Source organism: Gymnodraco acuticeps, unplaced genomic scaffold (genome assembly GCF_902827175.1).
Source record: "Gymnodraco acuticeps unplaced genomic scaffold, fGymAcu1.1, whole genome shotgun sequence".
Taxonomy (NCBI): domain Eukaryota; kingdom Metazoa; phylum Chordata; class Actinopteri; order Perciformes; family Bathydraconidae; genus Gymnodraco; species Gymnodraco acuticeps.
The window spans coordinates 65,522-81,327 of record NW_022991074.1 but is presented as its reverse complement, the minus strand read 5'-3'; the positions used below and the strand labels follow the sequence as shown (position 1 = coordinate 81,327).

At 45.2% G+C, this 15,806-nt stretch overlaps 1 protein-coding gene across 1 annotated transcript; it reads right to left on the bottom strand.

Moving 5' to 3' along the window:
• Positions 1-10: 10 nt before the first annotated feature.
• LOC117560033 lies at positions 11-15,697 on the bottom strand. The gene is made up of 4 exons (XM_034236784.1): positions 15,548-15,697; positions 12,530-12,869; positions 12,073-12,160; positions 11-480 (listed from the first exon to the last, which is right to left on the bottom strand). Exons 1-4 carry the CDS (start codon positions 15,695-15,697, stop codon positions 306-308), a joined length of 753 nt encoding a protein of 250 aa, XP_034092675.1. The 3' UTR covers positions 11-305.
• Positions 15,698-15,806: the final 109 nt, after the last annotated feature.

Genomic DNA, 15,806 nt, shown 5'->3' with positions numbered 1-15,806 from the left:
GGCTGATCTTTGGTTTTACCCAGACAGAAGCCGTATCTGTGCTCTCTGTGGCTGATCTTTGGTTTTACCCAGACAGAAGCCATATCTGTGCTCTCTGTGGCTGAGACCGCCACGAGTAGTGTTGGATACAGAGAGCACAAGATGAACGTCATCATCTCTACTGTGGAGAAACTAAGCAATCTGTCCAAACGATCCAGAGTCGCCTTAGACTTCCAAATGGACCCACAGCGTATGCTAATTGTGTAAATGCACAATTCAAGTTATCATCCAGCAGTTTCTATGTGCTGGGACCCTAATATACATTTCTAAGATAAGGGGGTCTCAACATCTCCAGGTTCACTTCCAACTACACTATAAGAGGTTTTCTCCCCCAAAAGAGGTGTGAAACAGTGGCCTTCACCTCTGCTGTCCTCCGCTGGCTCTCCTTCAGACAGCAGCTTCTCCAGGTGAGCCCCGAGGTCCTGGAACCCCAGAGGCTTCCTGCAGGGGGGGACGTGATGTTAAACACTTGATAGTATAATGAATAGTAATAGTAGAAACATACTATTTATAGTTTTGTAATTATCCAACTGCACTGACGAACAATGTACAATCACTTATTTATTGACTTGTCATTAATGCCAGAGGGGAAATTCAGTTTTTCACTCTATGCTATTTTACAATTACATTTGCACAGACCCAAAATACAGTCACTCACACACACGCATAGTTTGGATTTTATTACATTTTGTATTCATGTGTAATGACTGTTAACAATGCTGCTCTGATCAAATCAAGTATAAGTCCATGTATCTAATATATTGCTTTTCTTACAGATCAACTCCCGAAAATATAAATGACAAATTATTATTATATTATTATTTTTTGCCACGATTTAAACGTCATGCTTATATTTAGCTTTAAACTTTAATCTCAACGCGACTCCAGACAGCTGCTGTTCACCCAGAGAAGTGTGTGTGTGTGTGGTGTGGTTGTGTGTGTGTGTGTGTGTGTGTGTGTGTGTGTGTGTGTGTGTGTGTGTGTGTGTGTGTGTGTGTGTGTGTGTGTGTGTGTGTGTGTGTGTGTGTGTGTGTGTGTGTGTGTGTGTGTGTGTGTGTGTGTATAGAGAGACTGGTGGTAACATGAATCTGTTTGGCTTAAGGAGGTCAGGGTCACACACACACACACACACACCAGCTGGTACAGCGTTTCTCAACACTTTGTTTTTCTGACTCGTTCACACTCTTTAAATCCGGAGAACCTGAAGGTGGCGCTAGAGATGGAGTGACCAAGATCATCGTCAGGGCAACAAGAATGTCTCAACCCTTCAGAGACAGCCATCCCATAATTACAGATGTAACGCTGAAGAAGCAGAGAGACATTTCTAGATCTCTTTTTATCGTTTTCTTTTAGACTTTTCCACGATTTCTGAATTTTTTCTGCGATCTTTTTACGAGTTTCTGCTCAAACTTTCTCGCTGTGTTTCAAGTCGGGTTTTTTTTTAAACGTTTTCACAATACTCAAGATTGTTTTGTTTTTAATTTTCTACCTTTGCACTTATTTATTTATATTTTAAAGCGGGGTACTTTTCCGACTTTTCCACACAAAATATTGAAAGGGGATTTCAAGATTTACATTTTTTTTCCGACTTTGCGCTCAAACTTTTGATGCAATATTTTAAGTTTTTTTCTGAGTCTCTCGTTGTGTCCATGCAAACTTTTTAATGTGTTGATTAATTCCCATTTCTCTGCCTTTGCACTCAAACTATCCTAAATTACACTAAATTATCCTTTAACGCCCACATAAAATCAATTTCAAGGACCGCCTACTTCCATCTACGTAACATTGCAAAAATCAGGCATATCTTGCCTCAAAACGATGCAGAGAAACTAGTCCATGCATTTGTTACTTCAAGGCTGGATTATTGTAACTCTTTATTATCAGGGTGTACCAAGAAGTCAGTCAAGTGGCTTCAGCTGATTCAAAATGCTGCAGCTCGTGTACTAACCAGAGTTAGGAAAAGGGACCACATTACTCCTGTTCTGGAGTTTGTTGTGATATTGGGCTATATAAATAAACATTGATTGATTGAAACTGTCATGCAATATTTGAAGAATTGTTCTGTGTTTTCTTACAATTTTCCAGTCAAAATATTTAGGATGTATTTTAAGTATTTTAGATTATTAAAGACTTCACTTTTCCACTTAGGCTGCAGTCGAATAGTCCCATTTAGTTTAGGAACCTTCCTGACGGAGTGAAATGACCCGGAAGTCCCTCAGTGGCAGCCATGATAAGTGCCGTTCCAATTCTCTATACCAGGGGTTTTCAAAGTGTGGGAAGGTGAGCCTCCCCTCAGAGAACATAAGAACAGCCGCGCCCCCCCCTCACAATTATTATTGCTATTATTATTATTATTGTTGTTGTTGTTGTTATAATGCAGGGGTATTTAATTACATTTCAAAGAGGTCCAGTGAGAGAACATGTCATTAAATGCTGTTTTCCCACGGTCTACCCTTTCTCTTTTTTGAGCACGCCATTGAAATGACTCCGGACTGGTTTCTCCTTCTTGTCTCGTCTCTGTGTTTGAATCTATCGTGCTGAGTCCCAGTCTGCTCTGATGTTACACTGCAACCTGCCTGTGAGACAGAGTCCAACACATGTCCTGCAGCACACAGCTGCAGCTGCTCACTGTTTGGAAAAGTAAATAAATAGTATTTTCATTTCAATAATTGACTTTCTTTACCCTGCTTAATAAACAATACTGACATCCCTGTGCTCCTCCGTGTCTGGGGGTCCGGGGATGTGAGGACAGCGCGAGGACAGACAGGGAGGCTGCTTTACTTCAAAAAGGAGATGGCGGTCAATATTAACAACATAGGAGCTAACTGTGGTGGCTGTACTCTTCCAGCCGCCTCCCTTGTGTTTGTTTTCCCTGTCTGTGTGGGCGTGGTGGCTGTCACTCCTGGCTCCCGGCTCAAACCTCCACCTGCTGTAATCAGCTGTGCACCCTCCCCCACTACACACCTGATTCCCATCAGCATTTACAAATGCCATATCAGCAGAGGCTCCACAACCTGTCAGCGCCAGATCATCGTTTAACCCACAGTGGTAAAACTCTCAGCCTTCTTAGCCTTAGCATTATTAGCTATTTTCCCTCAACACCGTATATTCTTCTTACGTGTTCTTCTTGTGCTCCAGGATCACTCTCTGGCTGCCGTGCTGTCATCACCAGCCGCCATTTCCAGCCGGATTACTGTCTACCTCAAAATAAACCTTTTTCCAACACTCTGCCTTGTCCTGCGTTTGGGTCCTCTCGGAAAACGTTACACTAACACGCTTAATAACCTTCATTACGTGTTAGAGAAAGAACATAAGAAAGGTTGACAAAGATGAGGCAGCCGAGCCGCTGTGTGAAGAAAGAGAGAGAGAGACAGAGAGAGAGAGAGAGACACGCTGAACTGCACCGCAGCGGTTCTAGACCAATTTGAGTGGGGGGGCCAGTTATTTTCTGCACAATAAATGCAGGACGAAAAAGACAAAGACATTATGAAGTTAGGGATGCACGATATTGGTTTTTTGAAACCGATACCGATACCGATAACTTCCTGCTTCTCAAGACCGATACCGATACCAATATAATATATATATAATTAAAATGTAGTTTTTGCACACCTGGTGGTAAAAAAAAGACTAGTAGTGAGCAAATGACATGAGCATTACTACTATGAACTACTTTTGACTCTTCAAAGTGACCATATTTATTTTCCCAAATAAATATAATTGAGTATTTTTTTGAGTATTGCCTTTTCCAAAAGCCTCGTCGATAGGTAAAAGCCCCGGTGCCTTTGCAGCTGGCTTTGGATTCGCCGCTAGTTTAGCAGCGCAGGCGTCTTCGTACGCTTTTAACACACCATCGTAGCGATGGCGATGTTTCAGGTGACTAATCAGGTTGGAAGTATTATAGGGACGGGTGGCGCAGTGGTCTGTGCGTTTGATCATCAGATCAAGGGGCGTTGGGGAACTCCAGTTCGAAACCCGCTCCTGCCGCCACTGCGTCAGGCTGTTGTGTCCTTGGGCAAGACACTTCACCCGAATTTGCTCCTGTGGGTATTGTCCACAGTAGATGACCATTACATGTATGTATGATCTGTATGTGTAATGTGTATTTGTAAAGTGCTTTGAGAGTCATTGGTAAAGCGCTATAATAAATATAAGGATTATTATTATTATTATTATAGCTCGTTGCCTTTTTCCCTCCTCGTGGAACTTCTGCATTTGAACTTCAACCCGTCTGATGTTATAAACTACAGGCCTGTCTCTCTCCTCCCGTTCCTGTCTAAATCACTTGAACGCGCTGTCTTTAAACAACTCTCCTGTTATCTCCATCAGAACAACCTTTTGGATCCGCACCAGTCTGGTTTCAAGGCAGGTCACTCCACAGAAACTGCTCTCATTGCTGTCACGGAGGAACTGCACACTGCCAAAAACTGCATCCCTCTCCTCTGTCATCATCCTGTTGGACCTGTCTGCTGCATTCGACACGGTGAATCATCAGATCCTCCTTCGCACTCTCCAAAAACTTGGAGTTTCAGGCTCTGCACTTTCCCTCCTCACCTCATACCTGAAAGACCGTACCTACAGGGTGACTTGGAGAGGGTCTGAGTCCGACCCTTGTCAATTAACTACAGGGTTAATTGAGCCCTGAGGGTCCCTCAGGGCTCTGTTCTTGGTCCCCTCCTCTTCTCCTTGTACACAAACTCGCTCGGATCAGTCATTAGCCCGCATGGTTTTTCTTACCACTGCTACGCTGATGACACCCAATTAATTCTGTCCTTTCCCCGCTCAGAGACCCAGGTCGTCACACGCATCTCTGCTTGTCTAGCTGACATCTCTCAGTGGATGTCTGCTCACCACCTCAAGCTCAACCTTGACAAGACTGAGCTGCTCTTCCTCCCGGGAAAAGATTGTCCCACTCTTGACCTAACAATCAACATCGGCACCTCAGTTGTTTCCCCGACTCAGACTTCAAGGAATCTGGGTGTGACCCTAGATAACAACCTGTCCTTCACTGCAAACATCGCTGCTACAACCCGTTGCTGCAGATACACGCTTTACAACATCAGGAAGATACGTCCCCAGCTGACTCAGAAAGCGACTCAGGTTCTGGTCCAGGCTCTCGTCATCTCACGCCTAGACTACTGCAACTCCCTCCTGGCTGGTCTACCTGCATGTGCCATCCGACCTCTGCAGCTCATCCAGAATGCAGCGGCTCGTCTGGTCTTCAACCTTCCTAAATTCTCCCACACCACTCCGCTCCTCCGCTCCCTCCACTGGCTTCCGGTAACTGCTAGAATCCACTTCAAGACACTGGTACTTGCTTACCATGCTGCGAATGGATCTGGCCCTTCCTACATCCAGGACATGGTTAAACCGTACACCCCAGCGCGTGCACTACGCTCTGCATCAGCCAAACGACTCGCTGCACCCTCGCAAACACGTGGGTTTGCTGTCCTGGCTCCAAGATGGTGGAATGAGCTCCCCATTGACATCAGGACAGCAGAGAGCTTGCACATCTTCCAGACTGAAAACTCATCTCTTTCGACTCCACTTCGAGCGATAGAACTATTAACAAAGCACTTTTATACTAATAAAGGACTGGCTTACCTAAAGCCAGTTGAGTAGCACTTGAAATGTTTGGCTCTATGAAACCTGATGTACTTATATGATTCTGTTTTCTTCAAGGTTGTATTTTGTTGGTCGAACGCACTTATTGTAAGTCGCTTTGGATAAAAGCGTCAGCTAAATGCAATGTGATGTAATGTAATTTGTTAATATAAATAGCACGCGAACTATCTAACTCTGAAGCTTTGAAATAGTCCCATACTACCGGCGACATGTTAGTTAACTGTCCTGGCTTCACGGCCGCACACCATTTACGTCACAGCCAGGCACGAGTTAGGGAGCGCTGGATTTGTGAAGAACTCCCCTCTTCCTAAACCACTAATACCACAGTACTGGCAAAACGGGAGGAGCCGAGTGAAAAACAAGCGCCCCTCATCCCAATCCACCCACACCGCAGTATATCTTTCTTTTTTTTTACCCAAAAATTATATTGTATATTATCGGGGCTATTAATACTGGTATCGGGTTTATCGGGATGACGTCATAATTCCTAATATCGGACCGATAATTATCGGACCGATAATTATCGTGCACCACTATATGAAGTAATAAGAAAACAATGCAATACAGTTATTGGTATTTGTTTCAGTACATATTTATTTCAGATACTTATAGTTAGTTTTTACGCTCTAATGCAGGGGTCTCCAACCTTTTTTAGGATGAGAGATACTTTCACAAAATAAAACGAGTAGTGGGCTACTTTTACTCCTCTTTTTTTGTTTTTTGCTTTGTATATATTTAGCACATTTTAACATTATACTGTGTGTGCTGTTTGGGTCTGTGGGACCCGTTTTCATTGTTTACTAAAAGAACATGTGCAATTTAATCATTTTAACCTGCTTTATTTGGGGGTGGTCCTCACCTCCTCTAGGGGGGTCCGGGGGCATGCACCCCCCGGAAATATTTCTTTTAAATGTTGAAGTGAAAAGCATCAATCTGGTGCACTTTGAGCACAACATGAATTTATGGACACAGCTCTCAACACTGTATACTTTTCAATAATTCAAACATCTTTAGAATATGATCACAACCAACAACAAATCATTTAAACTGGTTTATTCTTATCTTATGTTACCTAGCATTCTTTCTTTTTATTTACGCATATTTTACTAATCACTCCCCTTTTAAACTGTTGCAAGAACGTGATTGGTCGATATTCATTGTGGGGGGGGTGGGGGAGGAGGGGTGTTAGATAGATAGAGTTGTAGTAAGTAGATAGAGTTCGCTAAGATTGAGGTTTCGTTTATGCAAAGGGTCGATTCTTTTAATTACATTTCCTTTTTTTGTGTGTATTTTTTACATTTTGGATTTGCTTGGCCGAGCTACTTATTGAGCGCTTGCGAGCTACCGGTAGCTCGCGATCGACGTGTTGGAGACCCCTGCTCTAATGGGTCCGACTAGAAAGACAAATAGCGTTAGTTAGGCCTATTCCGTCAGCCAAGAAATCGTTTAATCATGAACTTTTTTTTTTTTTCCTTTTCAGGGGGGTCCAAAGTCAGTGTTAGGGGGGCACTGGCCCTCCCTGTCCCCCCCCCTGACCCCCCCCCCGCCCCCTAGAACCGCCCCTGAGATGCTCCTTTCACACCAACGCGTTTTCAGCTCCGGCTCGGAGCTGGAGCCTGAAAAGCGCCGGTTTTTCCTGTTCACACCACAGCGGCGCCGGCTCTTAGCTCCGGAATCCGGTTCACTTCCAGCTCCAAAAAATTGTCGGTCTAGAGGCAAGAGCTTCGGAGCTAAGAGGTCGCGTCGCTTACGTCTCTCTTACGTCGAGGCGTGCAGGAAACTAAACCCACCTCCCCTGAACATGGGTCGATTGTCATGCCTGCCTACAAGCAGTAGTGCTTATAAACACACTTTATAAAGTCAGGCAACACTAACCAGGCTTCGTGTGATTCTGTTTATTTGTACCTTACTTTGACCATCCGTTCACTGTCATTGATCATTGTGGAGAGAGGCAGACGTGTTGTTTTGTATTATAGCAGCTATCGGATGGAATCAATACATGGGCTGCACAGGTTGTCGTGTCCGACTATCACAAGTAGAATCATAATAAAAATACGCCGGTAAAATGTGCCTGTAGAAAACGGTTTATGCCACAATAGGATAGCCATAGCAAGTAGTCAGTTTAGCTTCGGTTGCTATGCTAACATCACCCATTTTATACCAGAGAAACTTTCATAACAGCGTTGTGATACCAAACAGCGTCAATTCAGACTGACACACATTCACTTAGGCTAAGGGGAACTGGGGATACGTATCAGCTGCTTGTGTGAGTCGGACAGTGAATACTTTAGAGCGGCTGCTGCAGTGTGAGCTAACCGGGAGCTAACGGAGGAGAATAAACTCCCGTGGAAGAGCATCCAACACTGCAGCGGTCGGTAAATGCTGCAGAAATACATTAATAAACAATGAACCACGGCACTCTGGAGAAAAGCATAAGGTTGGAGAAGTCGTTATTCAATTGAATCTGGCTTCGTGTGATTAAAAGCAACACGATCATCGACCCGACGCAGTTGTTGTTGTTGTGAGCGCCGTAACGCCGTTGGGGAGCAAATCAGCGATGTAAACGGTGACGTCATGACGCAGCAGCGGCAGCACCAGTCGGGTGCTGGGCGGTGTGAACAGAGCGGGAGCAGAAAAGGGAAACCGGAGCTGAACCAGAAAAGCTCTAGCTCGGAGCTAGAAAGGGAAAAGCGTTGGTGTGAAAGCCGCAAGAGAGAGCTGCGGGGCTCGGCCTCCGCCTCCTGTCCTCACAACTCTTATTATTCCTGGGACCGGGCAATAGCTATTTGTTCTTACTCGGAAGCGAGTTTTGCTTCCCAGCCCTGCCGCTGTGCTACACGTCCCGCCCGCCCCGTCTAACAGTACAGAAAGCGGCGAGATGCATTTCCTTAGGAATCGACAAGCAGAACCGAAACTAACATTTATGGGCGAAAAACGTCACTTGTCCGTCAGAAAGTCAATGGAAAGATGTATTTGTCCGATATTATAAATAACACGTCCCGGACGATCGGACGTGTGCTTTTTCGCACACTGCATGCTCGCATAAAGTTAGCTGAAATTAACCAGCTAGATTTCACTGTTTCTCGTTTTTCTTCTTCTCACGCTGCGCCTCCCATGAACCTCTGGCGCCCCCCAAGGGAGGCGCGCCTCACACTTTGAAAACCGCTGCTCTAGATGATAGGAAAGGAAGTTTCAAACTTCCTTTATAACCTCGTTTAGCTTAGGAACCACTGGACCTCCCTAACGGAGCCTACACACGGCGGCGTGCGTTGCCGCTTCAACGCTTCTGCCCATTCACTTTGAATGGGGTGACGTCACGATTCGCCGAACTGCATTGTGGGAGCAAAGCGTAGCTTCTCTCGCTGCGCTCGCTACAAAAGTAGAGCAATGTTCTACTTTTGCCGCCTCGACGGAGGCGTCAGCCAATCAAATCCCGCGTATGCAAAACTGACATTACAAGCGCTAGCCAATCAAACCGCGTGTATGTTGGGAGAGCCAGACCGCAGTTATTTCCCATATGTCAAAAAATGGAGGAGAAAATGATCGTGGCCGTAGGGAATCACCCGGTACTATATGACCAGTCCCTCTTTACATACAGGTATACAAACCGGAGGAGCCAGGCATGGGGGGAGGTGGCAGAGACAGTGGGTGAAACTGGTAGGTGTTCGCCTGTTTGGGGAGTTTATATCCAGTGTACTTCGTTTGAATGGACAGCTAGCAAGCATAGACAGTATATTTAGCCAGCATGGATGTAGCGTGAATGCTTTGCTTTGTATGTCCGGGGCGGGACATTCATGTGATTGGTTGTTGGTCGCGTTGTTCGTAAAAAATCCCCAAGCTTCAGACACGCCCACCGCCAAGCGGTAACGCATGCCGCCGTGTGTAGGGGCCGTAACCGAAAGGAGAGGAGAAAATGCTGCCCCACAATGCCTTGCAGCATTTGCCGTCACTCAACAGTCGGCCGTTCACGGAAACAACCGATTATGGGAGAAATGATATCATGAAAGTTACGGTGCTTATTAAGCTTTTTAAAACGTAGGTGGTAAGTTGCCAAAGTGCTTTGTTCTGAACGTTCATCAGTATTATAATCAAAGAGAGAAATATGAACGTTAGTTTTTACTGAAATGATCAAATAAAGTCAACATCTCACAGTCTTTACTGAGCTGTGTGGTTTGTTCAACTTTTAAAAGATGTTTGAATGGTGATATACACAGTGATAGATGTTAAGGACTAACGTTTATAATAAATACATCTGTATTGATTTAAGATCTTTTCATCAATCATACGTATTGGGATCATTTGTATTAATGAGGACCGGAGGGAGAGGGGGACGAGCAGAAGTTTCACTTTCCTTTTTATTTCAATTCCAGCTTTGGTCCTGAAGAATCTGTTTCTCTGTTGTCCACGTTCATAAAGCATAAAGCAGCAGCATCAGAGCACAGAGTCTCTAGATGAGTTCACAGGAGTCCCTCGTTCTTATTGAACATCCATGTTGTAGTCCGCTGTATAGAGAACTGTAGTTTCCATAGTTTCCCCACAGCAGCAGACGCTCATTCAGGACGTCCGCTGGCGCATCAGAAACACGTGGGATAGTGAAAGTGCAGTCGATTCTCTAAAGTACCGCAGTCTCTTCTCCTAAGTCCTTTTGAATTCTCCTATCCACTATCCCTTAACCCCGTGACCTTTCACTCAGAGGTCAAGGGATAGGAGATAGGGTTAGAACTTAGGAGCTGATTTTTGGATTATTCGACCGCCGCCTAAGTTTTTTTTTTTTACTATCCAGTGCATGACATTAAGGATGTTGGGAGATGGCCCTGTGGGCCATCTAAGCTAATTTACAGATGGCCCTGAGCCCAATAGAGATTGCCCTAAAAAATGCTCGCGGACTAAATGACGCACGAAGGGTTTGGGGGGCCTCCCCCTAGAACATTTAGATTTTTGCAGGTCTTAGATGCTGTCTGGTGCATTCTCTAGACCAGTGTTTTTTTCATACCAAGGACACTTAACCAATAAAAAAACACTCGCGGACCACCTAACTCCAAAAATATCCAAAGACACATCGTTTATCTAGAATAGATTACAAATCGCATGCAAATGGTACAAACAAGTGGCAACATGTGTGATGAAGGTGTTGCGCTGAGCTATATCATGCAATCGAAAGTGAAACTTAAGCTCGTTCCATTGCGGAGATATTCCCGCGAGAGTGTGAAAAACTTTAATTTATTTATTTCAAATGTGAAATTTGACCAATATACTCACGGACCACTAGGGGGCACTCACGGACCACCAGTGGTCCGCGGACCACACTTTGAGAAGCAATGTTATTCTTCATTTCACTTGTTTGTTTGTTCTTGTTTGTATTTGCTCGCTTGCATGCCCTGCATAGCTTTAAGAAACACTTAAGTTGTTGATCAAGACACTTTCCATCTGATGAAGGCAAATGGCTTCCCAGATGGAAACAAGTAGAAAACATTACATTCAGTTATAACTGCCAAAACAAACATTATTTACACTATTATGGCCCCTGTTAAAAATGTTTGTAATCTACTGTGAGTTGGTCGAACGAATGCCTCCTCATCCGGAAGCTGACCGAGCAGACCCGAGCAGCAGTCGAGAGGAGCCGAGCGCATCCGCGAAGCACACAACATGGCGACGTCAGAGTTCCCGTTAGCCGGCAAATCTAAATTTCTTCGGTCAAAATAATTTCCCTTTAGCGCAATACCGCTTCAGTTGAGCCACTTATGTGACAGACAAGAAGAGTCCATTCTAATGTCTAACACGTAATGTGGAGAAAGAGATGTCCTGGATGGGTTGATTGTGCGTTGATCTGTTGGTAATGCCTCGGGGTTCCGGTGGGCATGTAAACAAATGCATAATGCTGCGCTATACTTTGCGGCCTCACCCAGTTGCATAGCGACGCTTATTGTTTAGGTGTCTTTTAATAAGCAGGTAGTCCTATCATTAGCTAGAACTAGCTGGATCTGATCGATATGGACATAAACACGACGAGTAAAGTCTAATCTGACGGGAGAGAGAGATCAGCTGCTGCTGACGAGTCGACACGCAGCTCTGCATGATCACATGCAGCGGTGAGCGGAACAAAACACACACTTCAGGTTAGAATATCACACGTAGCTATTTTAATGACCTCTCAAACTACCGTAACTAGTTATAGATATGTTTAGTTTTACTGTCGGGTCACTCTTTACTGGATCCACGAGCTGCATGAGACTGGCATAATAGATTGCCCGATCGGGCAACCAGCAGGTGAGGCTTCATTGCCCGAGCTAAATACTAGATGGCCCCGGGCCATCGGGCAGTCCTTAATGTCGAGCCCTGGTATCAGTCGCACTTCCTGTCATAGCATGTTTAATCACAGGTGTGCTGAGAGGAGGGGGGCGGAGTTACCTGAGGGAGGCCAGAGCAGGGGCCTGATTGGTGGAGGGGGGGAACACATGGTGCAGGTAGTCACTCAGAAGCTTCTCGTTCACGATGCCTGACAGAAAGAGAGAGAGAGAGACTCAATCAGAAACAACTACCGGAGTCTAAAGAGCTTCATGAGCACATACTCGGGATGTAAATTAACTAAAACATTCAACTTAAAACAAAGAAATAGTTGCATAATTTCTCGGCAATAATCTGGAGACTGTTTCATAATGACTGATTATATTATTAGGTTCACAACAGGTAGATAAAGCCTCTGAATGTGAAGCAGCTTGATGTAATGAACTCTGAATGGGACAAAGTGTGTTGTGTGTCTTCTCTAGATCTCATTACAGCACTTTTATAAAGACAGGTGAAACTTTGATGTGACAGTTTTGTTAGAAATACATCGATTAAGTGCATTTGATTGAGTATCACTCGCCTGTAGATCTGGGTTTGTCTGTGTCTGAAGCCAGTCTGTAGTTACGGCGTGTCAAAGCCGTGCCGCCGCCTTTAGAGCTCATACTGTCCCACCTGGAGACACCTGGAGACGCCTGGACACGGACACCTGGAGACACCTGGAGACGCCTGGACACGGACACCTGGAGACACCTGGAGACGGACACCTGGAGACGGACACCTGGAGACGGACACCTGGAGACGGACACCTGGAGACGGACACCTGGAGACGCCTGGAGACGCCTGGACACGGACACCTGGAGACACCTGGAGACGGACACCTGGAGACGGACACCTGGAGACGGACACCTGGAGACGGACACCTGGAGACACCAGAGTGTAGGAATACTCTGTTACAGTAAAAGTCCTGCATTCAAAATGTTCCTCAAGTGAAAGTAGAAAAGTATTCTCATCAAAATATAGTGAAAGTAGCGACAGTAAAAGTAGTCGTTGTGCATTTCAGAATGCACAACGATTGGTCCATTTCAGAATAATATATATACAGTGGGGCAAAAAAGTATTTAGTCAGCCACCAATTGTGCAAGTTCTCCCACTTAAAAAGATGAGAGGCAGTGGAGGTCTTTGAGGACTGGGGTGATGTGATGCCATGATGTGGTATGCGTGAGGAGACGTGCAGCTGCATTTTGAACCCGTTGGAGTCTGTTGAGGGATATAGTGCTGATGCCGTAAAGAAGTGAGTTGCAGTAGTCGAGGCGGGAGGAAATGAAGGCATGGATTAGTTGTTCGGCAGCGGGGCGGGTGAGAGAGGGTAGGATTTTTGCAATATTGCGGAGGTGGAAAAATGAGGTTTTGACTGTTTGGCGGATGTGAGGTTCGAGGGAGAGGGTGGGGTCAAAGATTACGCCAAGGTTGCGTGCCTGATTGGAGGGGGAAACAATGGTGCCATCGATGGTGAGAGTTATGTTAGTGACCTTGCTGAGGGTGGATTTGGAGCCGATTAGGAGGAGTTCTGTTTTGTTGCTGTTCAGTTTGAGGAGGTTATGTTGCATCCAAGCTTTAATAGCTGTCAGACAGGAATCGATGTGGGTAAGGGGTGGGTTATGGAGGGATTTGGTGCTGAGGTAGATCTGAGTGTCATCAGCATAGCAGTGGAAGTCCAGGTTGAAGTGGCGGAGTATCTGACCGAGGGGGACGATGTAAATGATGAAGAGGAGGGGGCCAAGTACTGATCCTTGAGGAACGCCTTGGGTGACTGAAGCTGTGGCAGAGGAGTGGTTTGGGAGGGAGATGAAGTGGGATCGTTCAGTGAGGTAGGACTGGAGCTGAGTGCAATACCTTCAATACTAATGTCCCTGAGTCGGGTGAGCAGGATGTTGTGGCTCACGGTATCGAAGGCTGCACTCAGGTCGAGGAGGATGAGAATATTGAGGGAACCAGTGTCAGCAGAGGTGAGGAGGTCAGCAGAGGACTTTGACGAGTGCAGTTTCTGTACTGTGGTGAAATCCAGACTGAAGGGGTTCATAAAGCTGGTTGGTTTGGAGATGGCGGTGAATTTGTTTGGCTACAATGCGTTCAAGAGTTTTTGAGAGGAATGGTAGGTTAGAGATGGGGCGGTAATTAGTGAGGGAGGAGGGATCAAGACCAGGTTTTTTGAGGATTGGAGTAATGGCAGCAGTTTTGAAGGCAGAGTGGACGGTTCCATGGGACAGCGAGGAGTTGAAAAGATTAGCAAGATAGGGGCAGAGGACGGGGAGGCAGGACTTCAGGAGAGGAGTTGGTAGAGGGTCAAGGGAGCAGGTTGTGGGATTTGAGGAACCGATCAGATGGAGTATTTCAAGTGGGGTAACCAGGTTGAACTGGGAGAGGCGGCGCTGGGGAGGAGGAGTCAGGAGGTCAAGGGAGATGGGGGGAGAAATGGTAGCGGTGGAGGTTGGGGGAGATGCTTGTATATCAGATGGAGCTGAGAAGGAGTGGTTAATGGCGTTAATTTTGTCTACGAAAAACTGGAGTCCGGAGCGCTTCCTGGGGGCTTGGTTACAGCTAGCTAAAGATGATGCTTACAAACTGCTTTGGTTGACTGCAAACGTGGAGACTTCTACTGAATATAATGTCTCACGCAACAATTTGGAAACCTCTAGCAATAGCATTTTGGGCCTGGATCATTTGAATTGTTATAGGTGGCAGAGTGACAGAAAATGTCTTCAATTTATGGGATTCCCCCTCAATTTCCACTTGTTGTGTATTTTTATATATCAGATGTGACACACTCATGGGGTTAATAATAAAAGAACACAATAGGTTAAAATAACAAATACGTGGATAAGTATGATGGTATAATGCAGGAGGGTATATTGGACATTCATTCCTGCTATTTTCTAATGAAAACGTACAAAACACTATGCTTGTATTTCTATGTAAATGTATTTGTTCATAACATCTCTGTGGACATACACTGGTTATTAATATCTCTAAATATTGTGTTGTGACGTGATTGTGTTGTGTTTGTTGTTGTTGACTTGTTACTGCCTTGCTGTTTGTGCTATATGTTAGGACCCCTTTAAAGGAGATTGTTTATCCTGGATGAAGACATTGATCCAGTCTAAACATAAACACTGCCCACAGAGAGGCCATGATGAACAAACACATTCTCCCAGCAACTAAACAGTAAATAAATACAAACTTAGTGTTTTGTGATTCATCAACAACACGTAAAGTGAACAGAAGTAGACGTGTTTAAACATCTGAAAGGAGGTCATATCAGTGACTGTGAAGCATCTCAGAGCTGAGGGGCTACATGGAGCTAGCATGCTAACGGCTACCCGACAGAAACAGACTGTTGTGTTGCTAACGGCAGCTAGCATGCTAACGGCTCCCCGACAGAAACATACTGTTGTGTTGCTAACGGCAGCTAGCATGCTAACGGCTCCCCGACAGAAATAGACTGTTGTGTTGCTAACAGCAACTAGCATGCTAATGGCTCCCTGACAGAAACAGACTGTTGTGTTGCTAACAGCAGCTAGCCTGCTAACTGAAAACCTACCTTCTCTGGTTTCTCCTGCGGCGGTTGTTCTGTATAATATATACGAATAAAGATAGGAGGTGTTTTTTCTGTCGCGATGAAAGAAGAGCTGTTTTTATTTTTTACCACAACAGTCAACGCCTCTAAGCTACGGAGCGCCACGAGGTACATAGTTAGGAGCGGCGCTGAAAAGCGCGAAACGTAAAATCAGAAATCTTTATTTATCCCAGTGGCTAAAATTCTAACAAAGTACCAGAGGGGGGAGAAGTACTCAGATCTT